General features: G+C 31.7%; 14 protein-coding genes across 14 annotated transcripts; 7 read left to right on the top strand and 7 right to left on the bottom strand.

The window, feature by feature from the left end:
- Positions 1-22: 22 nt before the first annotated feature.
- On the bottom strand, positions 23-529 carry cgd2_2330 (hypothetical protein; the record flags this gene model as incomplete). Its single annotated transcript, XM_626437.1, has 1 exon — positions 23-529. One exon carries the CDS (start codon positions 527-529, stop codon positions 23-25), a length of 507 nt encoding a protein of 168 aa, XP_626437.1.
- A 191-nt stretch (positions 530-720) lies between these two features.
- On the bottom strand, positions 721-5,781 carry cgd2_2320 (conserved hypothetical protein; the record flags this gene model as incomplete). The annotated part of the gene is made up of 1 exon (XM_626436.1): positions 721-5,781. The coding sequence occupies one exon, from the start codon at positions 5,779-5,781 to the stop codon at positions 721-723; it is 5,061 nt and encodes a 1,686-aa protein (XP_626436.1).
- Positions 5,782-5,943: 162 nt separating this feature from the next.
- Positions 5,944-7,578, bottom strand: cgd2_2310 (Ser/Thr protein kinase; the record flags this gene model as incomplete). The annotated part of the gene is made up of 1 exon (XM_626435.1): positions 5,944-7,578. One exon carries the CDS (start codon positions 7,576-7,578, stop codon positions 5,944-5,946), a length of 1,635 nt encoding a protein of 544 aa, XP_626435.1.
- Positions 7,579-7,687: 109 nt separating this feature from the next.
- cgd2_2300 (glutamate 5-kinase, ProB like, PUA domain at the C-terminus) lies at positions 7,688-9,151 on the bottom strand (the record flags this gene model as incomplete). Its single annotated transcript, XM_626434.1, has 1 exon — positions 7,688-9,151. The coding sequence occupies one exon, from the start codon at positions 9,149-9,151 to the stop codon at positions 7,688-7,690; it is 1,464 nt and encodes a 487-aa protein (XP_626434.1).
- A 496-nt stretch (positions 9,152-9,647) lies between these two features.
- On the top strand, positions 9,648-10,571 carry cgd2_2290 (cyclin 6 pcl7; the record flags this gene model as incomplete). Its single annotated transcript, XM_626433.1, has 1 exon — positions 9,648-10,571. The coding sequence occupies one exon, from the start codon at positions 9,648-9,650 to the stop codon at positions 10,569-10,571; it is 924 nt and encodes a 307-aa protein (XP_626433.1).
- A 199-nt stretch (positions 10,572-10,770) lies between these two features.
- cgd2_2280 (pp2c; protein phosphatase 2C) lies at positions 10,771-12,450 on the top strand (the record flags this gene model as incomplete). Its single annotated transcript, XM_626432.1, has 1 exon — positions 10,771-12,450. The coding sequence occupies one exon, from the start codon at positions 10,771-10,773 to the stop codon at positions 12,448-12,450; it is 1,680 nt and encodes a 559-aa protein (XP_626432.1).
- Positions 12,451-12,669: 219 nt separating this feature from the next.
- Positions 12,670-13,707, top strand: cgd2_2270 (hypothetical protein, signal peptide; the record flags this gene model as incomplete). The annotated part of the gene is made up of 1 exon (XM_626431.1): positions 12,670-13,707. The coding sequence occupies one exon, from the start codon at positions 12,670-12,672 to the stop codon at positions 13,705-13,707; it is 1,038 nt and encodes a 345-aa protein (XP_626431.1).
- Positions 13,708-13,741: 34 nt separating this feature from the next.
- cgd2_2260 (zuotin related factor-1 like protein with a DNAJ domain at the N-terminus and 2 SANT domains) lies at positions 13,742-15,775 on the bottom strand (the record flags this gene model as incomplete). The annotated part of the gene is made up of 1 exon (XM_626430.1): positions 13,742-15,775. The coding sequence occupies one exon, from the start codon at positions 15,773-15,775 to the stop codon at positions 13,742-13,744; it is 2,034 nt and encodes a 677-aa protein (XP_626430.1).
- A 197-nt stretch (positions 15,776-15,972) lies between these two features.
- On the bottom strand, positions 15,973-16,519 carry cgd2_2250 (putative integral membrane protein; the record flags this gene model as incomplete). Its single annotated transcript, XM_001388182.1, has 2 exons — positions 15,973-16,083; positions 16,136-16,519. Coding segments are annotated over 2 exons (495 nt in total), but the record flags the coding sequence as incomplete, so codon positions are not given.
- Positions 16,520-17,091: 572 nt separating this feature from the next.
- Positions 17,092-18,477, top strand: cgd2_2240 (hypothetical protein; the record flags this gene model as incomplete). Its single annotated transcript, XM_626429.1, has 1 exon — positions 17,092-18,477. The coding sequence occupies one exon, from the start codon at positions 17,092-17,094 to the stop codon at positions 18,475-18,477; it is 1,386 nt and encodes a 461-aa protein (XP_626429.1).
- Positions 18,478-18,639: 162 nt separating this feature from the next.
- cgd2_2230 (conserved hypothetical protein) lies at positions 18,640-21,141 on the top strand (the record flags this gene model as incomplete). Its single annotated transcript, XM_626428.1, has 1 exon — positions 18,640-21,141. One exon carries the CDS (start codon positions 18,640-18,642, stop codon positions 21,139-21,141), a length of 2,502 nt encoding a protein of 833 aa, XP_626428.1.
- Positions 21,142-21,177: 36 nt separating this feature from the next.
- cgd2_2220 (hypothetical protein) lies at positions 21,178-22,032 on the bottom strand (the record flags this gene model as incomplete). The annotated part of the gene is made up of 1 exon (XM_626427.1): positions 21,178-22,032. The coding sequence occupies one exon, from the start codon at positions 22,030-22,032 to the stop codon at positions 21,178-21,180; it is 855 nt and encodes a 284-aa protein (XP_626427.1).
- A 430-nt stretch (positions 22,033-22,462) lies between these two features.
- Positions 22,463-23,674, top strand: cgd2_2210 (proteasome regulatory subunit Rpn7/26S proteasome subunit 6, PINT domain containing protein; the record flags this gene model as incomplete). Its single annotated transcript, XM_626426.1, has 1 exon — positions 22,463-23,674. The coding sequence occupies one exon, from the start codon at positions 22,463-22,465 to the stop codon at positions 23,672-23,674; it is 1,212 nt and encodes a 403-aa protein (XP_626426.1).
- A 331-nt stretch (positions 23,675-24,005) lies between these two features.
- cgd2_2200 (60S ribosomal protein L37) lies at positions 24,006-24,311 on the top strand (the record flags this gene model as incomplete). Its single annotated transcript, XM_626425.1, has 1 exon — positions 24,006-24,311. A coding segment is annotated over one exon (306 nt), but the record flags the coding sequence as incomplete, so codon positions are not given.
- Positions 24,312-24,408: the final 97 nt, after the last annotated feature.

Genomic DNA, 24,408 nt, shown 5'->3' with positions numbered 1-24,408 from the left:
AAAATCAATGAATCAATTTTATCTATTCAGTAGAAGAAATAATACTTTTAATATTTTCTTGAATTGAATTCCAAATTAATTTTGTGCTAGTCAACTCTTTTCTTGCGAATCGATTTTTGTTAATCTTCATTTCATAAATCAAATGATCTCCAATGTTAGTTTCAATTATTTCATTAATTTTACTTCTTTTTTTTGAAATAGCGCTATTGTTCGTTTGATTTAAATGAAGATTTTCTTTTTTTGTATCAATTCTTGCAGATAAAGATTTATTGTTTTCATTAGAAGTAAATGGTTCATTTAAGAAAAGAGGAAAATGAGTTAGAACATCACCTTGCGCGTTCACACTCAAACAAATCTTGTTTCTCTCCATTTTTTGCTTAAAATCTTCTGTAAAAATGTCTTCAAGATTCGATGGCTTTGTGATAAATTTTGCATTTTCAATTTTATTTTCACATTTTTTCTCTTTTAACATTAATAAGTCGCTAATTGAAATTTTTGATAGAGAAAAGAGTGAAGAATGATCACTCATTATAAAAACACAGATAATGTATATTAATTTGATAACTTAAATAAAATTTGCGTAGGAATAAGTTTAGTTGGAATTATTCATTTAACCAAACCCTTTCTTCACAAATCCATGTAATTATGTATTTTTTTTTTTACCGCAAACTTGAATATTCTGCCGAATATAAATAATTTAAAAATCAATTTGGTATGTCTTTAGGAATAAATTGACTGGTAAAACAATGCAGGATATACTGCACCTATGATAAAAAATAATAATATCGCAAAAATTACATAAACGATTCTTATTTTCAGCCAAATAGGTCTAAGTGCATCCTGCCTTTCCTTCAGTTGTAAGAAATCCTCCCAGTTTCTTCCAACTGAAGGAGTTACTAGTTTCGGAAATCTATTTGGTATATCTCTCCCCATTCCAACCTTTTTACTATTTGCTTCTGACTGAGGAATTATTTGAATTGTCACTTGCACAAAACCGGCATCAAATGACGAATCTACGCTTTGTGAGTTCACAAGTGGCAATTCGACATCTTCATCAATTGCCTCTAACGAATTTGCAACATTCATTATGTATTTCCTTAAGTCCAAATTAACTTCGCCGATAAATTCGTGATTTCCAAATGAGCTATAATGGTAAATTGAAATTTGAAGTAAACAACCACTTATTGGTGTTACCAGGTGCGGATAAACAAGCCTCCAATTAAAAACAGGTTCCCCAGTTCTACAATTATAATGAACATCAGTCTGTTGTACCCTTGGGTTATTATTACCAAAATCTGGCCTAAATTCTGGATACTGTTTGCAATCCAGGGTAGATTTAAATAAATAATCTCCATAATCTAAATTATTTGCAGTCTTTATATCTCTTCCTGCCCAGATAATGACCCTAACTTCCACTTCTGTTGGTACAGGTTCTGAAAGCTCGTACCTTTTTGTAACTGCTGCTTTATTTGAACTCATAATTTCAACCCACATTTGTAGCAAACCATAGTTGACATTACTTGTGCAGTCCCTGTATAGTGGACGATATTCAATGGGTATATGATCTTCTCTCATCATCTGACGCCATTCTTTGCTATGCCATCTATCAGTTAAGTCCATGGCTGTACTCCCAATAAAAACATCATATTCAGGTCCCAACTCCTGGCAAACTTCATTATTAATTTCATTAATAACCAAATCATTATTCGAATTTCCATTCAGATCGGTATTTTCGCCATCTTCTTTCTTTTCCTGATTCAGTAGCCCAAGTACTTTACATGCTAGATATGGATAAACTTTTTCTTGTATTCCCCAAACCCTAATCTCAAACCTAGATTCAACTGGAAAGTTTACGTTATACTCCTGGCATACATAAAATAAAGGGTTTAATGTCCCCTTTGCAGTCGACCTAAAATTTTCTTCCTTTGAACCGTAAACAATTGAAATATAAAATGATTTTATCCTTATGTTTTGTTCAAACATATTTATTATTGATAGTTTATCTTTAATTTTTTCAAAGAACGTTTTTTTTTCAAGTGATTGCTGATAAATATTTTCACTATAGTCAATTGGGACTACTAGTGCCAATGCGGACAATATATATAGACGTACTCTTACAGGATTTGGGTACACATTATCACCTTTGATCCTCTTATATAAACTATTTATATTTATTATGTATCTGATCATCTCATGGCTGTAACATCTAGAAATTTTGTTATTCTCAACTGCTTGTTTTATTTCTTGAGATATGATTTCGTCTTCATCTATATTATCGTTTGTAATATTCTCATTGCTCTTCTTAGAATTAATTTCATCTAGTACCCCAGGCAATGCTAAGAGAATATATCCCCTTAAGTACCCAAATGTCTTCATCTTTCCATCAAACCCTTTTTTTCTCACAGGAATTATTGGAATAAGAATATCTGACAGAAATTCTTCCATAGTTGAGTCAATTGATGGGCGGAGTGAAACTGTCTTTCCAGATGTGCTTGTAGTAATCACTCCTCCTGTATCCATCCCTGAATTTGATATCATGATTTTCAAATTATTTCTTTTATCAGTAGTCTTTCCTTCTGCAACAATAATAAAGTGAAACGGGATATGTAAATTAATCGTGAACATATTCTGCGATATCCTAGGGTAATATACATTGGAAACAGTATACGACTTTATTAAAGTAATTGGAACTCCAGCTTGGTTTAACCCGTGGTTCATTAAACTTTTTTTTTTAAGTTCTTCCATTTCTTCTTGTTGTGAAACAGCAGGGAAAGGGTGCGCTGTTGAATTCATCTTTTTTTCTTTATCTTCTTCCATATCTGCAAGAGCAATACTTGCTAAGCCAGAATGTTTAATTAAGTTTTTTTTTTTAGATCCTTTTGATAATACATTTGTTATTTTTGCAATATCTATGTTATTAGAAAAATCATGCTTTGAAGAAATCCACTCGTGAGCAGAATCAACATCAGGTATCCAAGGTAGAAACGAAACTAAAGATATAACAAACTCGCCAACTAGTTTAGAATCATCTACTAACCCTTCAAAGATTCTTATTGTGAGTCTTGGATCAAATAATGGTGATAACGGTAAAAAAATATCTAGAGAGATTGTCTTGAAGAATTCGAAGTTGTACCCTCTTAAAGTTTTCCAAGATTTATTGAAAAATTCCTTTGCCCCAGCGGATGTTATAGACTTCCACTGTACAATCTGCCTATATGTTGGAATACTACTAGATGATTTTGTTCTACCCTCTGAATTTTTTAGTAGCTTATCACCAACATTTTCAGATCCTTCTGTGGTAGCATCAACTCTTCCAAAAGCGCTTACAGTGAACTCAATAACTGGGTTTTTTATTTCTGTTGAATATACATTTCCCCTTTCATGATTTTCAAGAAAAAAATTACCATTCATCTCCTTTAAAATTCTATATCTTTCAATCTTTGAACCTATTATTCCTTGGTTTAAGAGTGATAAATCTTCATCCTGAGAAAGCTTTGACTTAATATTATATTGAATATCTTCTTCAGTCATCATAAATAAATCTTGAAGAAGAGTAGTAGTAACTATCATTTGTACCCTTTTTAATTCTGGAAATAAAGGTTGTGGTGGCACCATTTTTGAATCGCACAGTTTAACAATATCAATACAAAGTAAAATATCGCCGACATGATTGTTCAACCTTGCACCACCTTTTAATTTAATCCAAAATGGCTCTAAGGTACTAATAGGCTCATTATTTTTATTCCTTCCATTAATTCTGTCATATATACAGGTACATAATCCGATAAATCTTTTTCCCCAACTATGTCTTGAAAATACACTTATTGTGATGGGCGCAACAGTTGGAAAAGATGTTAAAGGATCAGATTCTATTTTCACTCTCAAAAATAAGCATTCTAAAAATGTTGGATTATTTGTATTAACTTTAACAGAAGATGTTGTATAGACTCCATTGCATGAAACTACTATATAGGGATTTGTCCTATCTTTTCCTGTTTCATTAAGATTTCTGCAAGCATACAAATAACATCTTAACTCATAATCTATACACTTTATTGTGTGCCTCTTTGTACGCTTTACTGATGAAGCAAATTGCTTAGAAATTGAGATCAAGATAGCGCTTGAGCCAATACTATACAAGTCAATTTCTTGTATATTATTAGTTTCAATATTTTTTTCGTTTTCGGTCTCTGATAAAGGTTCAAATCTATTATTGTAACTTCTTTCCTTGTTATCTATCATATCTATCCAACCATCTCTTGTTTGTTTTAATGGAATCCAAATAGGTGGTAGTGGCTTATTTTCGATGTAATGCGGTATGTCGATTATTTTTAATCGACAATATGCAACTCTTTTGGAACCATGAGCCAGCTCACTACTACTCAATATTCCTTGAGCATCCACCTTATTAACATTTGAATTAGTGTGAGTATAAACTGATATGATTATATCCCAAGTAAATTCTTCCTTTGATTGAGACTCAATTTCAATATTTGGAACCCTACCTTGTGTTGACCCATAGACAAAATTATCCATACTTTGTTGTTTTTTTGATTTGTTAACTATATTGTTTTTACAGTTATCATAATTTTGTCCTTCGACCTCACGCGAAACAAATTCAGTTCTCTGTTTATTTGGCCCAACCGAAACCTCTACGCATGCATTTCTTCCAAAAATGCCTTTAATTGAGTATACATCTGCGATTATATTGCATGGCTGAGTAAAAAGCTCATCAAGCGGCTGAGCAGCTATCACTTGAGCCGGCATTAATTGATCTTTATTTCTTAATAGCTCTGTTTTTATGGAAATAAGTATTCTCCCTAAATAAATATCGCTTTGGGAAGAAACATTTTCTGTAAAGAAAATATCGTTCGAATATTTATTCCCAAGTTCTATATTTAGTGCAGAATTTCCATAAAAGTTATACCATCTTACAGGGATTGTTGTAGATCTAACTCTCGCAAATGAAAACTTTCCTTGCGTAATGATTGCTGGGGGTTTTGTTGAATTATCCCATAATTTTAATATTATTATGTCCTCAACGATTGGTACAACAACAGGAAATCTAAAGCACTCATTAAAATTATGATCTAGTACACCGCGAGCAATTGATGATTGCATACTACAACCACTAAACTCTACTGTTATAAAAGGGTCTCTTAGCCCTTTTTTGAATAATAAATCTTCAACCCTATAAATTGTTACATATAAATTATACATCTGCTTTTCTCTTTCTAAAGTTGAGAACTCTTTTTTCATTTCGTGAGCTCCTACAATTTGATTTAGGAAATCAACTTGATTATTCTGAAAGTTATCTTCTTCTGCATTCATTAATTCCAGTATATCGCTTGTCGGGGGAGTATCATTCGGACCGCATGCATATACTGTTAAATAAAGCAATCCTTTTGGAAAAGTATCATTAAGCTCAGTAATGTTGAAATGCCTTTTTAAAAAGTGATTTTTTCTCTGTTTAAGTGTTTTTAATTGTATTGAACATTGTCCAATTACATCATTTTTCCAAAATGAATTGGCAGATTGTACCTCAAAAGTAATAAATGACATTTCCCATTCAGAATCAGTCAAAAATATATCGTTCCATGAATGGGATTCATCCCATTGAGTCGCAATTAACTTATTGTACTTAATTTTGCTCCTGTATTCTCTTCCGCAACATCTTACTACAACTAATGGGTTTATTGGGCTTTGATTCGGAGTAATAAACCCCTTCCCAGCATGAATAGTAAATCCAACAACATATTTCGATCTCACGTTTCTAACCATTTATATTAGAAAAATTTAATTATAATATTTTTTTAAATAATTCATCCACGTGATGCATGCGCATTACGGTACTTTGATCTAAGCCGCCAACAAATCTATTTCAAATTAAAATATAAACGCAAGGGTTTCATAATTGTAAATAGCTAATGAAAAAAAAAAAATTTAAAAAACGTTATCTATTATTTTTAATATAACTTTTGCGCTAGGTCTAAGACGAGGATCTGGCTGAAGACACATCTCTATCACCTTTCTGATTCGAGGGTGGATATTTGTGGGTATATTGGGGATGTACTTATTTTCTCTCACAGCTTTCACTAGTTTTGAGTAAATCTGGTTAGAATTATCTGCAAAATCTACAATATACTCAAAAGGATTTGAATTTCCAAAAAATTCCTGTATTACACATCCCAGCGACCAAATATCCCACTTCTCGTTATATTGAGAAACGCTTTGTATTGATATATGATTTCCTATTGGATCTGCATTTAATAATTCTATTGGAGAATAAAGCCATGTTGCACCTGATAGTCTCCTTTTGTTTCCTGAGCCAAATTCTTCTGCATCTCCAAAATCGCACAAATAAATATTCCAATTATTATTATCAATAATAATATTTTCTGGTTTAATATCCCTGTGGATGATTATTCCCTTTTCCCTTGTTGGTGTGTGTAGGAAGTCTAAGGCTTTAATTAGTTGCTTAATCATTTTTATGGCCTTTTCTTTTGGAATCTCATACTTAAACTTATACTTTAGTGAATGTAGGTCGCAGCCTTGTATAAATTCTGTTATTAACCAAATATGCTTGTTAGGCAATATTATACCACCTTTGAAACCAATAATATTAGGATGGTTAATTTTTGCTAGTAGTTTCCATTCTCTTAAGATTCTTTCAGTAACTCCAAATGGGTCTGATTTCATTGTATCCAGATTTGGTACCTTAACTGCGACATCACAGTTATTATACCTACCCTTGTAAACCCTTCCAAAACTGCCTTCTTCGATTATGTGGAGCTTGGAATCTATTTTTTTAAAACAAATTTCAATTGCATAAAATGTTAACATCTCGATTTTTGCTTTAGTGCTTTGTATAGTACGATCATGGTATGCAGATAAAAGAAGCATATTTACATTGATCCATTCATTTTGCAACTTTCTACCACCTTCAAGTGTTTTATCTTTAAAGTTACTTAGAATCGGTGAAATCTGTTTATTATTCGATGCAGAAAAATGTTCTCTATATGTCATTAACTCGCTATTTCTTTTTTCAGTAAAATTGAGATCAAGCATGGGAATGATGTATTTCGCTCCATTAATTTGACTTTTAGAGTTTTTTTTTTCAGATTCATTTTCATTCTTTACTACCTTTTGGACATTAATAGAAGGAGTTATTTGCGTTTTACTAGATGGAATTATATTAATTTTGAATCCAGATTTTTTTTTCTGACTTAACCAACAATTTGAATTATAATCTTCAACGGGCTGTCTGTGGGTTTTTTCAATAGGAATTGTATATTCAAAAGCAGCTAGCTTTGATTCATTGTATGGTTTTCTATACGTAAAAAACTCTTCACTTTTTTGAAAATTATAGTTGTTTCTGGAAGTCATGCATCCTCTTAAAGAATATTTGTTTGCATGAAAGTCTTTTTGATTGTAAAATAATATATTTAAGTTATTAAATTTTAGCTTTTTTTGCTGCTGAACTTTTTTTTCTTGTTTACGCTCATTCACTACACAACATTCATATATACTTTCATATATGTTTCCAAACAAGAATTTTGGAAAATTTAAAAAGTCCATTTTTTAGCTTTTAAATGATACAATTATAAATTTATTTCAGCACACATACACACACCCCTATACGCACCTAAATAATGCTTATAGCAACTGGAAAGTTTTATTAAATTGGTTATAGTTTTATTATATTTGCCCTATCGGAAACAATTCCTTGAGAATTTAATCCTAACAACTCATTTAATTCACAAGACTTTTTACCCATTATTTTCTTAAGTAGTTCAGAATTAAAATTGGAAACACATCTTGCAATTTCTCTTTCATCATTGTCTCCGTCGCAAATAATGGAAACAACATCTCCTGTTTCAAATTTACCCTTCACGTTGACAATTCCCACAGAAAAAAGGGATTTTGAGTCGGCAGTAACAGATTTGATAGCTCCTTTATCAAGAAATATTTTCCCAGAAATAGGTAGGCTCATTATCCACCTTTTATGATTTTTCATAGATTGAGTTAGAGCCTGCCTAGCAAAAATAGTACCAATGTATTCTCCTTGATATAGTTCTTCCAAAGCACATGTAATTATGCCATTATCTACTTGTGTTGATTCTGGGGTTTCCTCGATAAAGTTACCAACTATAGAGGAGTAGGAATGCTCGAAACATGTTTTTGTATCAGCAAGGCTTTCCATGCTACTAGAATTCATATCCAAGCTTTCACACAGACTAACATTTTCTAAATCATTGGCTTCACTAGTAGAACTATAATACGAACTTATTGCATTGTTATTATGAGCCTTATTCAGTTTAAAATCTATTGAGTCTACTAGTTGCAATAGTCTGTTGGGGTGCGACCCATTCACTAAAAATGTTGAAATTCCGGCTGCAGCCGCAATCCTCGCAGCAAAAATCTTAGTTCTCATGCCTCCAGTTCCAAAATTAGTGCCACAATTTTCATCTGAAACGTCATTTTCCATATGAATAATTGAATCAATATTGTTTACTTTTAGTATTGGAACAGCATCTCTATGAAGTCGAGGATTTTTTGTAAAAAGCGCATCAACATCAGTAGCCAATATTAACCAATCTGCTGATATTGCAATTGCACAGTAAGCTGCTAGTGTATCATTATCGCCGAAATGAAGATCAATAGTTGTTACAGAGTCATTTTCATTTATTATTGGGACAACGTTCCAATGTATCAAATCCAATAGTGTGTTCTTAAAGTCAATAAATCTATCTTTGTTGACAAAGTCTGATCTAGTCATTAGTAATTGAGCAACCTTAGCGCCTCTCATAGAAAAAAAGTCTTCATAAACTCTCATTAGTAGTGGCTGGCCAATAGCAGCTATTGCATGTTTCAGGTGAAGCTTATTTGGTTTTTCTCTGATATTCATGTGAAGCAATCCAGCTCCAACAGCTCCGGAAGACACTAATACAACTCTGCATCCCTTATCCATTAAATCACATACTGTTTCCACCAACGCACCGATATTTGAAACCGAAAGTTTGCCTGTCCTGCTATTTGTTAAAGTTGATGTTCCAACCTTTAAGACAATCAATGGCCCAGACTTTTCTCTTCTTATTAATTGTGGTCCATTATCATTGTTCTCTATAATGTATGCACCAAATTTAACCATGGATTTGAGCTTAGTTTATATTAAAGTTAGTTTATTGAAAATTGAGAAAATATTTATTTCCACATTCGCAAAAAAAAAAAAAAAAATGCACCCATCTTCCACATAGGGATTTTATTAATTAATTACCACGATTAAAAGTTAAATAATCAACAATTTAATTTCGATAATATCGCCGCAAAGGTGTTCAATGCTACTATGTGGAATTTAGCTATTTGATACTAATGTTAAATTAAGCTGAGATCTAACAAAAATGCATAGGGGGGAACTTAAGGCAGTAAAAATTGTTGTATGAACTGCTAATTTCTTTTTTCTAAAACAAGTACGCTAGATTTTTATATGCCGAATTTTCGCGCGAGCAGTCTTAATTTTTCTAACATTTAATCAAAGCTTGCTGATTAATTGGAATGATTAGATTAGCTGAGATTTTTGTGGATATGATCTAAGCTATTTATTCGAGAAATATTTTTTAATTGAATGAATAATATTTATCGGAAATATGAAAGGCGACTCTGAAGTTAGTACTAACCCCAATAGTAAAATTCTAGGAGAATCAGTCCCTGAAATAAAAAACTACCTGCATTTTCCCGGTGAAGCCAATTTATATCCCAATCAATTAATGCGCAGAAGGATAATTGTTAATGATGAGAATGGTTTTAAAAAGTCTAAATGCAGTGTTTTGGATGATTTAATAATTGGAGATTTAAACTTTTTACTAAGAATTATAGATGCTAAATATAATGCTTACACTATTCTAAAAAGGATAAGGTTGAGCGAAATAGTTGAAAATTATAAAGTTTTTGAAGATAAAGAAGTTAACGAAGAATCTAATCTCTTGGATGTATTACACCTTTTCCCCAAAAACTATACTTCTGAAAATAAAGCAATTAATATCCATGATTCAGTTTTAATGGACAGATATTCCTTTGGTAGGGCAATGAGTGATATTATGCTTATTTTGCAGTGCTTGCCTACAAGAAAAGCCAATAGCGAATTTTGTACTTTGTTTGACTCAGAGATTAACCCTCCCATTTCTATTAAAGATTATTTTGCAAGGCTTTCTGAGTACTTCTTATGTAGCCCATCTTTATTTGTGTTAATGTTCATTTATATTAAAAGAATTATTGACAATAATCCATCATATATTTTCGACACGAAAAGCGCGCATCGCCTTATGCTGGCAACTTTAGTCATTTCAGTTAAGCTGTACGACGACAAGTTTTTACCAAATACTCATTACGCACACGTTGGAGGTGTTTCAGAGACTGAATTATCTAGATTGGAGGTAGACGCGCTACTACTCATGGATTTTAGATTGAAGGTAACAATAGAGGAGTTTGTCAAATTTTCTTATTCATTAAGGTTTTTAGGAGAAGTAATAAAGAAATATGGCATAGCTTTCGGAGATTCAAATGTAATATGAATGGCACTAATCATAATTAATTTAGAATATTTAATCATATTTAAATCTATTAATTGTTTAAATTTAGCTCCCCCCTCTTTAGTCTAATAACTAGCCTGGCCAACGTTTTGTCTTGTGTGAAAAGTCATTTCAGTCAATGAGGACAACTATAAAAGGGAAATATGTTATTTTAAGTTACTCAAATAATTGAATAGTGCATATGTACAATTCTTCAAATCAGAATATTTCCTGTAAAGGAAAGCTAGCATTATCAGGAGGCCACCTATCGACTTTGTCTACAAAAAATTCTGCTCCATCTCCAAGCTACATAATTGGTCCAAGCAAACAGTCTGCAACAATAAGCGGATGGAATAGATTAAACTCCAGTTCAGGATCTCAAATAACTAATTTTGCAAGCTTTATCCATAGAAGAGCAGGGAGAATTTCCAGATCTCCTAGCCCTGTAAGAGGGAATATAAATTTAAAGGAAATTCGAAGCTCAAGGCTTGAATTAAGCACTGAAAGATCACTAGAAGAGCTTTCAAGGCAAAAACTTAACTCACTTTTAAGCATTGAAAAGAGAAATGGAAATTCAAATCTCGGACTTTCCTTTGGAACTATTTCCAAAGAAATAAACTCAGCAAAACAAATAGGAGAATCTGCAATTTGCAACGAAAAAAGCATATACGAAGAAAACAGGGAATTAAAAAAACAAATATCTGAATTGAAGGAAATAATTATATGTAAAGAGGGAGAAAACCAAATGTTAAAATTAAAATTAGAATTATTTCACAAAGAAATGATTAAATTTTCCGGTATTTCACTACAAGGTAGAGAGTCTCTTCCACCCTTGAAAGTTAAAGCTAGAAATAATAAACACGCTAATAAAGAACTAGATGAAGATTCATTCAAACTTTATGTTTGTGGAGACTACTCAAATGACGATAATGAAGTGTTCTCTAGAAAGAAATGCATTTGGAGGCCGTGCGAAGAATTGGCCAAGAATAATCTTACAGAAATGGGAATTAGCTTTGCGTGTGTTAAGGGCAAAAGAATAAATAAAAGTATGGTGAATCAAGACGATTTTTGCATTGTAAAGCTAGCTAATAATACCTTAATTATTGGAGTTTTTGATGGGCACGGGCGTTATGGACATAAAGTTGCTGCAATTGTAAGGCAAAAGATCATTAAGGGAATACAAAGTATCTTTTTGGGTGGGCCTTTCAAATTTGAGGAAAATAGCCAAATTTCAGATATCACTTATAATCATTATTTAGGTTCACTAGAAGAACTTAACCAAAAAAGAATTATTATTTCGATTTTGAAAATATTCGAGGGAATTCAAGGCTATTTAGAAAGAGAAGGTTCTTTCGGAACTTCTGGCACAAGCGTTACTTTTGCAATAATTGGCTTCGAAAGGTTAATTATGGTACAGTTAGGGAGCTCAGGGGGAATTATTGTAGATTCAAATACAGGTGACACGATTTATTCAACCCCAAGGCACGATTTAAGCAATATTGTTGAGAAAGAGAGAATAATAGGTAATGGAGCCACTATAAATGAAAATAACAGATTTTCTTTAAATCGTATTGAAGAAAAAAAGCCACAACTTTTCTCTATTACAAGAAGTCTAGGAGACTCTGATGGAAGAGTAGTTGGGATTTCAAATAAGCCTGAGATATGGGAAATGAAAATAGAAAAAGGGAGTTCAATGAAAGTTATTCTGGCGACAGACGGGTTCCTTAAATTTTCAGATGAGGCAAGAATAGATTATAACAAGCTCTGCATACAAAAAGAGCTTGATTCAGCAGTAAAAAAATGTCAAGGCTTTTGGTTAAATTCGACAAATAATACGTCTGTTGATGATATTACTGTTATTTCGTGTAATATTTCAAATTAATTAAATAGGTAAAAACTTGTGTACAAATACTAAATTTTTTTTCTCGATTTATTTTTTCATGTCTTGCGCCTAATGATAGGGTTAAATTATGAGATGGAACAATACATTTCAGAAAATTCGCGTTTTAAATTTAAAATACTCTCAATTTCTGAAATTTTGTAGAAGAATACAAGAATACTTCACCATAAATTGAGTGATGCAAAATACTAATATGTAAATATGATTTTTTTAACTCCACTTCTTTCGATTTTATCATGTTTTTGCTTGCACTATTTATGGAAATATTTTGAGAAGGAGTTTGGAATCATTACATCACTCCTTTCTATTTCAATTGTAATAATTACTTTTTATGGTGCATATATTTATTTTAAAAAATCGCTCTACATTGAAATTGATTTTGGAAAGTTTGCCAACAAAAAAGAGGATTTCGCTGAATTTAACAGTAATTTGATGCTTAGCGTTTTCGAAAGGTATAACAGGGAAAGAGAAAACTATTTGAGTGGTGGCTTGGTTACTGTTAAACAAGGAGAAGACGATCCTAGTGAGATTAAAAATAAAAAATTTGTATCTCAAAGTGAAACGCATTCAAGCGAAATGAAAGATACTGATATATTATTTCATGACTCTAAGCTATCGTTTTTTGGTTTAAGCATGAATTCACCTAATACTAGCAAAAAATTATATCAACATAATAACTGTTATAATTCCTCACATAAGATTTGCAGCCCTTCACTACTGGCAGATACCTTTATTCAAGCGGCAGACATCGCAAGAAACTATCAAAGTGAGCACTACCGTGGAATACATAACAATAGCCAATTACAAAATTCGAATATTTTGATAGGCAGCAATACAAATACATTGGCTAAGGCTGCAGAAACAAAAAACTCTAATTCGCGATTATTTAGATCTGTTGGATATTCTTTTCACTCAAATATAGAATTTGCTAGAAGCAGATTCGAAGACTACATTTCCTCGCTACAATTCAGAATTACAAACAAAAGAGTAAGGAACTCATTGCCTGGAAGGCTCCTTTCCAGCGTATCAAATTCAGAAAGCGGTGTTAAGAAAAACGCAATAAGCAAACACAGAAAATCTTCAATTCCTAGTATTTTAATTGAATCAGTTGATGATAAATCTACTAAAGCTAAAGCCAATAGTTCTACTCCAACAAGAAAGATATATAATAGCTTCTTGTCTCCATTGCCAACATCAAAACCATCTCCAATCTTATTATTTACAGACAATAAGAATTAACGATGAGGTATTTGCTTTTAAATTTTTACAAATATTACTTTTGTTTCTTTAATAACCGTTCTCTTATTAATTTGTATCTAGCAAGACATTGCGATGAATCTTTTCCTGGAATACAAGAAGAGATTAACTCCCACCTTTCATTTGAAGGTAAAGAAGAAGGATATTGTTTCAATGCTCTCTCTAATGAACATTGCTGGTCTCTAGTCCAAAGATCAATTTCTTTCTTCTGCTGTGTAGCATCATTTTTTGCGCTATTGTTTATTATTGAAGTACCTGAATAATCTCTAACATCGGGAATATTGTCAAATTTTTTTAAAACGCCTTTGTTAGACTGAATAAATGTGTCAAAGGCTGAATCTTCTTTGACTTCATTGGAAAGCTTCGCCAATTTCTCAGACTCGGATAGCTCTTTAACTTTTGTTAATATCTGCTCCTTTGTTTTCGTATTTTTAAGGTATTCGGAAATCATATCCCATCTATTTTTGTAACCACCGGGATATTTTTGGAGAGCTTTTGCGAGCAGACTCATTTCTGAAACTGTCCAATCAGAAGATAAATTTTCGGTATTTACAGTTACGTAATCGTTCGAAAGATTAGACATATTGCTTTCATTGATTTTTTTCGTAGGTTGCAAAGACTTGTTTGCATCAAAATTGTTTATGTTAAGGATTTTAATAGTAAAAATCAAGTATAATTTTTTCAAATAATCATCACTGCAATTCTCGCCAAACACTTCAATCCATTTATTCAAAAAATTGTCTAATTGCTCAAGTTGAAAGCGATCTAATTTAAGGAGCCATTCTTCCCATAGCTTTAAATTAATTTTTTCAATGGAATTGATTTGGGCTGCTTCAGTTAAATGCATATTTTTTAAAAAAATATGAATCCAATCAAAATCCTCAATAGTTTTTAAACATACTGAAAAATCTTCCTTTTGAAATTTATCAAAAAAAATATTTACATCAGAAATATTTTTCATTTTGTTCCTTATTGAAACTCGCAATGATTTAATCGCTGATTTTAGCTCAATTGCTTTTTTTTTCTGTTGTTCATCCATTAGACGCTTTTTCTCTTCCTCAATTTTCTTCTGTTCTAGTTTCTTACGCTTTTCCTCTTCTTTTCTCTTGTTAAGATTTTCAAAGTGTTGTTTAATCCTTGGATCATTTTTATATGCGAGATCGACAAGCCTGTTAATTCTAGAAATTTCATTTCTAATATATTTTGAGCGAATTTTAAAATTTTGTCGTTCCATCCACCTTTTTTCTTCTCTACATTCCGCATGGTTCAGCTCATGCTCTTCATGGATACTAAAGTCTCTATTCGATTGGAATCCTCTCCAAAATTCATAAAAGCTTTCAATAACTTCAATATTGTCATCAATGTTTCCTATTTCAGGGACTGGTTTTACTATTGACCATCGTGAATTTCTGCGAAAAATAGGTGAAAAAAAGTCTTTAAATTCGTAAAAATCATTATTTTCGCTAACGTAAACACTTGGTATAGAATCGTCAAATGGCAATGCAGAATCGTATGCGTGCCTCAGATTCTTATCGCTCAAAATTTCATATGCTTCCTGAATTTTAAGAAATTCTTCGGACCTTGCGTCTGAACTATTTTCCTTATTTTTATCAGGATGGTGTGAAAGCACTAGTCTTCTGTATGCCTGTTTAATTTCCTTAACACATACATTTTCATCCAACCCTAATTTTTCATAGAGAGTTTCCTTTTCTTCAACTAGCTCTTTCAGGCGTGCCAACGATAAAACGCCCTTGGCAAGTTTGTTTCCTGACTTATTTCCAGATATCTTCTTAGATTTTTTTTTACACTCTTCTTGAGAATAGATATTATTGATAGGAATCGAACTCTCAATTTTAATTTTTTCTTTTAAAAAGTTAATTTTATTTGAGTATTTCACTTCATACCTGTAAAAAAATGCTTCACCAACCGGTTCTATCTTTTTTTTAAAAGCAAACTCTGCAACACTACTTTGAATCACTGGTCCAGAAGCTAATTCCCCATGTAGCCCAACAGGAATAGGAGGAAGAGCAAATAATATTGACCTGACCATTAAATAAAATAATAATTCAAATAAATATTATTTATGAAAAATCTTATAGATCTATTCATCTAGAAGTTTATTGTTCTAATGACTATAAAATTTACAATTGGCGCATATTCTCCTTAAGTAAACTTGTTGAAAATTTGAAAAAAAAACAAGTAAAAATAGTATTAATTGAAATGTTACTTATCGCCTATCAAAGTCAAGCCTATTCCCCCCAGGCTTGTTTTCTTATTTATTGTTGGTTTTCCCTTTGTAATATCTCCATACGTTTGCTTCCCCCATGAAAAAGGAACATAACGGTATTTTATCATATGCTAAGGATATTAGTCACTATTTTAAAATGCAATAATAATTTTATACACTTACCTGAATTTGCTGTCTCATTGTCAAAATGAACAAAAAAATAAAGTAAATTAGAAGTATCGGCCAGAAAACAGGCAGGTCAAACACTTCAAAGAATGTTAGAAATATTGAAGCAATAGTCGCTTTTGTTGCAGATATCCAAAATTTAAATTCTGGAAGCCTCCTTTCAAATGGTCTGAACTCTTGAGTGTCATGCATGGGAAGAACCATACCTTCTTCTTCTGGATCAATTTGCGGAGACAAAAACCCAATGAATAAATTTAATAAATAAATTGAAAGGCCATATGTAACTATAAAAAAACCTATAATTAGTGCATTTAAGAAAATATACCAAATAAATATAGAATAAGTTAAATATATTTTATAATAAATCGAAACGTTATTATTCTACTTTAATGACAATGTAACATACCTTGACAATGATATACTCTAAATGCAAAAATTGAAATCAAAATGAATAAAAAACACCATCTGGATTTGGGGTAAACAGTTGTCTTTTCAATATACGCATTTAAGAGTCTTAAGTAGGGATTATTTGTTGTAGTAAAGGTAGTATCACTACAGTCTAAAGATAATTAGCTTGGACAGAATGACCAAGATGAGTTAAACCTACCTTCACTCTGCATCATCTTGATAAATTAGAGAAGTTTACCTCAAGTATATTGCTTTTTTAAATTCAAGTAATCTTCCATGTGTTTTTTTTTAGAACAGTTCAATATAGTTGCGAGGGACAATTTTTGGAGCCAATTTTTTTACGAGGGAAATTTTTACGAGAAAAAATTCCTTTTTTGAAAATTCAGAATATTTCAAAATAATTAGAGATGCTAAATGTAAGCAACCGAACTTCTGAAGATTTAAGCTGTTTTGATTTAATACGAGTTTAGATATCCTATGTACTTGAACTTTGATATATATTTACTAATTGAAAGTTATTAATAAGGTCTCATAAAGACAGTCATATGGAAGGGATACAAATTCCTGAAATATATATCAACTCTGATATGATCTTATCTTTTGATGAAGAGGCTTGCAATTGGAACGAGACATCAAGCAATTTAAGCAACTCTCCTAAAATCTTGAATACAAGTATTCAAAATACCAGTAATAAGTTAAATGTAAATGTTAACGTAAACGTAAACGGAAATGTAAATTACAATCATAGTAATTCCAAATGTAGCTTCAGTACGAACAATATTTCAGAAGAAGTGAACGCTTCTGAATGCAATCCAAAATTTCTGGAAATACACAGAGGTAATACAAATCATAAAAAGATTTCAGAGTCTATCTCATTTTCTCAAGAAGAAACTCCAAAATCAATAATAATAGACTGTTTATTAAAAGATCAAAACCAATTTAAAACTGAAAATCAATATGTGGAGTCCAGCCAAAACCTTAATTTGTTTTCGTATTTGGAGAATAATCTGACAGAAAAGGTAAATTCAGACAAATTTAAATCAATTAATAAAGAAAATAACATGGTAAGGAGACGTAGAGACGACCCAAAACTTTGCTGGAGATGTCACAAGCGTGATGCAACACCCCATATGAGATCATGTGAGCCCTGTAGAGTTGCAGATAGACAGAGATGGTCAAGAAGGAGAAACTTGTCAAAAATTATTTCAGGTAAAAATGTAAATAATACTAATTCCGAGCACAGTGTTAACCATTTTAATAACCAGTTAAAAGATGATTCATCTATTTCTCTATGTTCAGACAATCCAAAAATTGATACTTTTAATGGTGGTTATATCCAAAACAGCACACAGTTAAAGTGCGATAATCAATATATATCCAATACAAACGAGCATTACAGAGCTTTTAATACCGGAATTTCTAATGCAAACAGCTCGGCACAAGTTACAGGATTTTCAGTAGGCTATCCGTTTAAAACAGATCAATGGCGTGAACAACAACAGTCTATTTCATTTAGAGAAAACAGGAATATTCATCCATGCGCAGAAATTTCGCAAAATCTTTCTTACATTACAATTTCATACTTTCCATCATCATTTAGTGGCCTGACAACACTGCCAGTTAGTGCAAAATTTGCTTCCGATGGGTCCATGAATGGATTAGAGACCCTACCATCCGTAGTTTTATCCTTTATTGTTGATAAATGCAATGAGCAGCTCCTTCAGAGACAATTAGGAAGGCAAAATCATCAAAACCTGGTATCTGGCAATACACTATGTAACTCCCAAGTTGAATCAGGACTGGGAAATATTTTAATGAGTAATGCAGAAGCTAATAAAAATATAAATGGAACTGGAGGTATTGGCTCATTCCATAATTTTCATTGTACTAATATTCATAGTAATACATTAGATTCTAGATTTTACTGTTGAATCTTTAATAGTTTCATTATAAGTGTTTAGGCTTTTAATGAATATTGTTTTAACAGTTTTTAAGTACCAAAAAAATTTGCCTTATTGGCGGTAAGCTACTATCTATTTATTCGTAAGCGTATAATTATTGAATATGTTATCTACAAAAACTAGTGTCAAACTATGGATAATGGTTTTCCAATATCTCTTCTTTTAGTTAACTATAAGGAATTTGTTAGTATTTTTTTGGATATTCCAAACTGGGGAAGACTAAAATCAAATAGTATTGGAAGATACATAGAAAATAGAGTCAACGTAATACAGAAACAAATATTGTTAAATGGAGAAACAAGTTACTGGAAATTTGAACAATCTTTATGCATTCTTCTTCGCTTATCAACTTGCCTAAATCCCTACTCAGATATTCGAGAGTCTATTTCCAATAGTTGGCAATCAATTATCAACAGTTTGAATGAAACGTGGTCAATTGGTTCAAGAAGAGACGAGGACCCAAAGAAGTTATTAACAGAGTATAGTAGCACATTATTTTATACGAAAATCAAAGATATACACCCGGATTTATTATTCAACATCACCCTGGGAGGAAGTAGCATTTCAATTAGAGAAGCAATCAAAATATTTACATCAGAAAATAGCGAAAATAATCAACATTGTCTTCCTTGTGGAAGATTCATTTCTCCAGAGTATTTAGTTCCTGGTACCCCTGGGTTTTTTCCTAACAAGTTTTATTTAGATGAGAACGAAACTTTTTGGAAAGATGTTTTCAATACATTTTATGGGAGAATTCCGTCTGTATTTAGAATTGTTTACATACTTCCAGAATATGCAAAAGCGCTACTCAAATCTTACAAAATAAATATGGAAGATCAAAACTTTGGTGCTTTACCACTACACTACCGTCACTTTATTGGGATTTTATGTTCATCTTTATACGACAACGATTACATGATCAAATTAGAAATGCAAATGTATATATTTAACAATGGTCCAATTGAATGGTTGGAAAATCCTTCAGATTCTCTACCAGTTAAATTCTTTGCGCTTTTTGAATTTCTAAAATGTATTACATTTGAACCTGCCTACATTTCTAATGAACTTATGAACCATTTGATAGGAGAAGTTTCAGATACTCAAGTTTGGACAATAACAGAACTATGCCATATTTTATGTATTGTTACAACAATACAATCAATATCGCAATTGTCATGTTCATTTGGAATAACATCTATGGATCATTGGGAGCTTGGCCCAGATCCATTGGAAGGACCGAATTGCGATGGGAATACATGCTACAAACCAAACCCAGCCACTATGAAAGATTGCTTTGAATATCGAAAGGTAATCTCATCGAATTTCTTTCATGAAAATTCAAATCCCGATAGCTTAACAACATCATACTATAAAGAAATTTTATCAGAATATATAGATGTAGAAAAGGAAGAAAAAAATTATACCCATCGTATAAAAAACAATCATTCAACTTCAAATACAAACAAAAATATGTCAATGCCAAAATTAAGTTTTTTAAAGCTTCCAATTTTCAGTTTAAACAAGATTTACAACCTTAGATTATTTTCTCAAATAAATTCCTTTATAGATTTAAAGTGGATATTAGATAGCTCAATTAGTGTAAAGTTAAAAAGGAAACAAATTAACGAGGGGAAAGACTACTCTAATTCAGATAGAACGCCCTTATTTTCAGATAGTCAAATTAGATCCAATGAATATCTGCAAGAATACACTCAAATCAACACTAAGAATTTTAATGATAATGAAAAAAATCTTGAGAGTGAGTATCATTCAAAACAAAAATATGAAGGAGAGGTTTCAACTTTGATTAGAATAAAGGATCTGCTTAATCACTTTCCGCCCCAAGGCGATATTTTAGGTATTAGCAAAGACGAAATTCCTCTATTCAGATCAAACTCTGACAAGCATAAGGCTGATCGAGTTCTTCTTTCCTCTGTGATGAATTCTAAACCAAAATTGCAGTTTAATTCTTTATCCGGAAGATTCAAACATATAAGCAACTTTATTGGGATAGAAAGCCCTAATTTAGTTCTAAATAAGCTGGAATCCAACAAAAAATTTAGTTTTAAAGACAATGAAAAGACCTTTGAGTTTAGAAAAAACAAAAAAGAATTGAAGAATGGATGCCTTACAAATAAAAATGCACACTTCATGAGCATGCTTAATAGTTTTTCAATTCAAATGCTAGAATATGAATTCTATTCTGAAACTGCATGGTCTATTTTATCGATTTACTCAGGAGAATGCTCAAAGTGTATTAAGGACGAATTAGACATTCTTTTATATAACTGCAATAAGAACATTACAACAATTTGTGATATTTATAAGGTTCCCACAACTAATCCCATAAGGTCTTCAATCTGGAGCTACGTATTTAAACTATGTGGAATTGTCAAATTTGAAATGACAGAATTGGTTCACAACAGCTTCCTTCCCCTTGAATTAAAAGTTTTGCTCAAAAAAACAATTCGATCTCCTCAGAGAATCCTACGCTCAGACTTTGAAAGGTGTAGAATAGTTTTTTCATATACAGAATTAATATATTACCTAATAGTCGTATGCAAGGCAAAACAAGCTGTAACTATAATCTGTTCAATACAATCATTATCAAATATTTTAAAGGGTGTTAAGTGAGATTACAAGCTAATTGAGCACGAAAATTATTTTAATTTACCTATTTAATAGCAAATTGTAAATCTTGTCAATCTGCGAGTTTAACTTTTGAATATGATTACTTATTTCGCTGGGTACCGTATCATTTAACCCATTGATTTTGGTCAACGTCTTAAGTGATTCAAAAACTTTAGGATATTTGGCAAGGTATTCCAGTGATGTTTCGTCAAACTGTTCATCCGTTAGATTAGATTTGTTTAAAATAAAATTAATGCAAATGCCTAGTGACTTCTCATGCCTGTCAAAATAAGCTTTTTTATTATATCTACTGATCAACTCTTGAGTGCTGAATGATAAAAAGTTTAAAATGTATTCTAGTAAATTTATTACCTCAGACATTGAACTGATCTTGAAAAAATTTTGAACAGCGCTTATAGACTTTGAGTATATAATATTAATTTCATCTTTAAAATTGTCCATTACCTGAGAGTTATTTGTTTGATGTGTGTAGCATTGATTTATTGCGCTTTTAGAATCATTTTGTTCAATATTGGGGTTATTGAGGATTTTTTCATTATTGCTAAAAATCACATTTGATTTTTTCCTTTTCAATGCCATTATAGTATCAAAAGACAAAGGCCCATCAAATATATATTTAATGTTGTTCTCTATTACAGTCGGTCTTGGTCTTTTTTGCTCATTTGTGAAGTGAGATAATTGGTTTGATTCAACAAAATTATTGTGGCTCCATGCAGAAATGTGTCTAACATCATGCTTCTTTGTACCAAATATACCTTCAGGTTCTGATCCCGTGTTTTCACTATTTGCTTGGTTATTTGAGTCTTTTTTTCTCTTTGCATGCCACTTTCTAACTGCATCCTTAAGGTTGTCAGAAGAAATCGTTTTGTTCATTCTCAAAAGATGTGTATCATCAAATAATTTGGGATGGGGATCTAAGAATAATCAAATTTTTAAATTCCTTAATAAGATATATATAAGTCAAATAATTTACCAATCTGATTAATAAATACGAAGTATATCATTATTTGTCAAGCTAACAATAAAAAGATACGAAATTCAACAAATGGCAATAATCGATCATCTGCTGTATTTGGAACAAACAATCAAATTGCCCTATATTTATCAAAGTAAATGTGTTGTAATTTTCAAGGTGAAATTAGTAAAATAAAAAAAATTTAAAAAAATAGCCGCTTCTGCATGCCGCCAAATGATTAATTCTGAGGGGTAGGATTGGTTTATTACTCATAAGTTTTATAAAAGAAAAAAACTCAGTATTAGATCATACACTGGAATTTGTATGTCGTTAATTTGAAGAATCGATATGGGTATTGGAAACAAGTTAAAAGAAGTGTTGGACTTATCTATGAACCCCGAGGAGTTGCTACAATCAGTCCCAGATCTAAAGCTTTCAGAAAAAATTTGCCAGCTGGATTCAAAATATTGTAAATTTGGTGAGAAGGAATCAATGAAAAATGAAATTCTTTCATATATTAAAAAAAATAGTATGGCCCCACTATTCAAAATTCTCAGTAAAGATATTAAGATTCTAGATAATGACGAAAAGTTTTTGGATGTATTAATAGAAGATAATAATAGTGAATTAAATGAGATTAATGAAAAAATCAAAGATGCAAGAGAAAACTACGGTGATGTAGAAGTAAGAAACTGCCACTATAAAAAATTAGTATTTTATTCTAGAATTGGTTCAAAAGAAAAGAGTTTACAAGAATTAGAAGTCGCTATTGAGAAAACAATAGGCGGATTCAAGTTAGAACTGCTTTTTCTTGGAATTAGAACAGGTTTTTTTTGGAATGATCTGAATCTAATTAGCAAGTACATTAAGAGAGCAGAGGACCTTTTCAAAACTACTAGTGACTGGGAAAGGAAAAATAGATTTAAAGTCTATAAGGCAATATATTATCTTATAACTAGAAATTTCTCTGCCGCTTCAGAACTATTTCTGGATTCGCTAACTACATTCACAGCAGCTGAACTAATTTCATTCGATCGTCTAATATTTTATACAATAGTTTCGTCGATAATTTCCATAGACAGGAGAACCATTAAGTCAAAGCTACTAACTAGTCCTGATATATTAAAAATTGCGCTACAACCAGATAACAAGTTTTTACTTGAATTCATCGAGAGTTTCTACTACGGAAGGTATAGCCAATTCTTCGAAAGGTTAGTCAACATCACTTATATACTACAGAAGGACTATTATTTTAATCGCCACCACAAGTATTATTTGAGAATAGTCAGGTCTAAGGCATACATACAGTATCTTGAGCCATACGAATCCGTTTCTATTTTGAGTATGGCAGAATCTTTTGGAATTACTCAAGAGTTTCTAGAAAAAGATATTGTAACTTTCATATCTTCTTCAAAACTCTCATGTACAATTGACAAAGTTAAGCAAGTAATAATCTGTAGTAGAAATGACAAAAAAATAAATCAATATAACGAGCTCGTTCAAAAAGGTGACTTATTGCTAAATAGATTGCAGAGACTTACGCGTATTATTCAAGTTTAGGTAGTCTAAGTCCTAATAATTTTTTAATTTTTTTAACAGCTTTTTCCCCGCTTAGAAGACGTGTACGATTTTTTTCTAAGTAATTGATTAAATTGATAGCAATTGACACGCCCATTTTGTCCTGTCTTATTATTCAGATGAATGTAAACTAAAAATAAGTTAAAAGCGCGATTTAATGTATATTACGTTACCATTATTTGTCTTCATCATAGACGTGGGCCTTAAATTAATAAGACAGTTTTCTCTGCCGAATTACTAAATCGAATAAAAGTAACATCTGTACAAAACTTCCTCATTCTTAAGAGTAAGACTGTGTAATACACTAAGTTAGAGTAGTTCAAGAAACATGGGTAAGGCAGGAAAAGGTACAGGTAGTCGTGGTAAGCACCATGGCAAGACTCATTTCCTATGCCGACGTTGCGGCCAAAGATCCTATATGGTTCAAAAGAAACGATGTGCTTCATGTGGTTATCCATCAGCGAAAATGAGGTCATACAACTGGGGTCAAAAGGCGAAGAGACGTAGAACAACTGGAACTGGTAGAATGAGGCATCTCAAGACCATGGCTAGACGCTTTAAGAATGGATTTAGAGAGGGAACTGTAGCAAGACCATTGAATATGGCAGCTCATAAGTAACTTGTGTTTGACATATTTTAAGCTACTGATACCCTACTTTAACTCCAAGGATAAAAAAAAAGGTAACTTTTGACTGTTTTTACGCTTAAATGCCCTC

The sequence above is a fragment of the Cryptosporidium parvum genome, chromosome 2 (genome assembly GCF_000165345.1).
Source record: "Cryptosporidium parvum Iowa II chromosome 2, whole genome shotgun sequence".
In the NCBI taxonomy this organism is placed as follows: domain Eukaryota; phylum Apicomplexa; class Conoidasida; order Eucoccidiorida; family Cryptosporidiidae; genus Cryptosporidium; species Cryptosporidium parvum.
The sequence above is the reverse complement of the archived record's forward strand: the minus strand, read 5'-3'. Positions and strand labels throughout refer to the sequence as shown.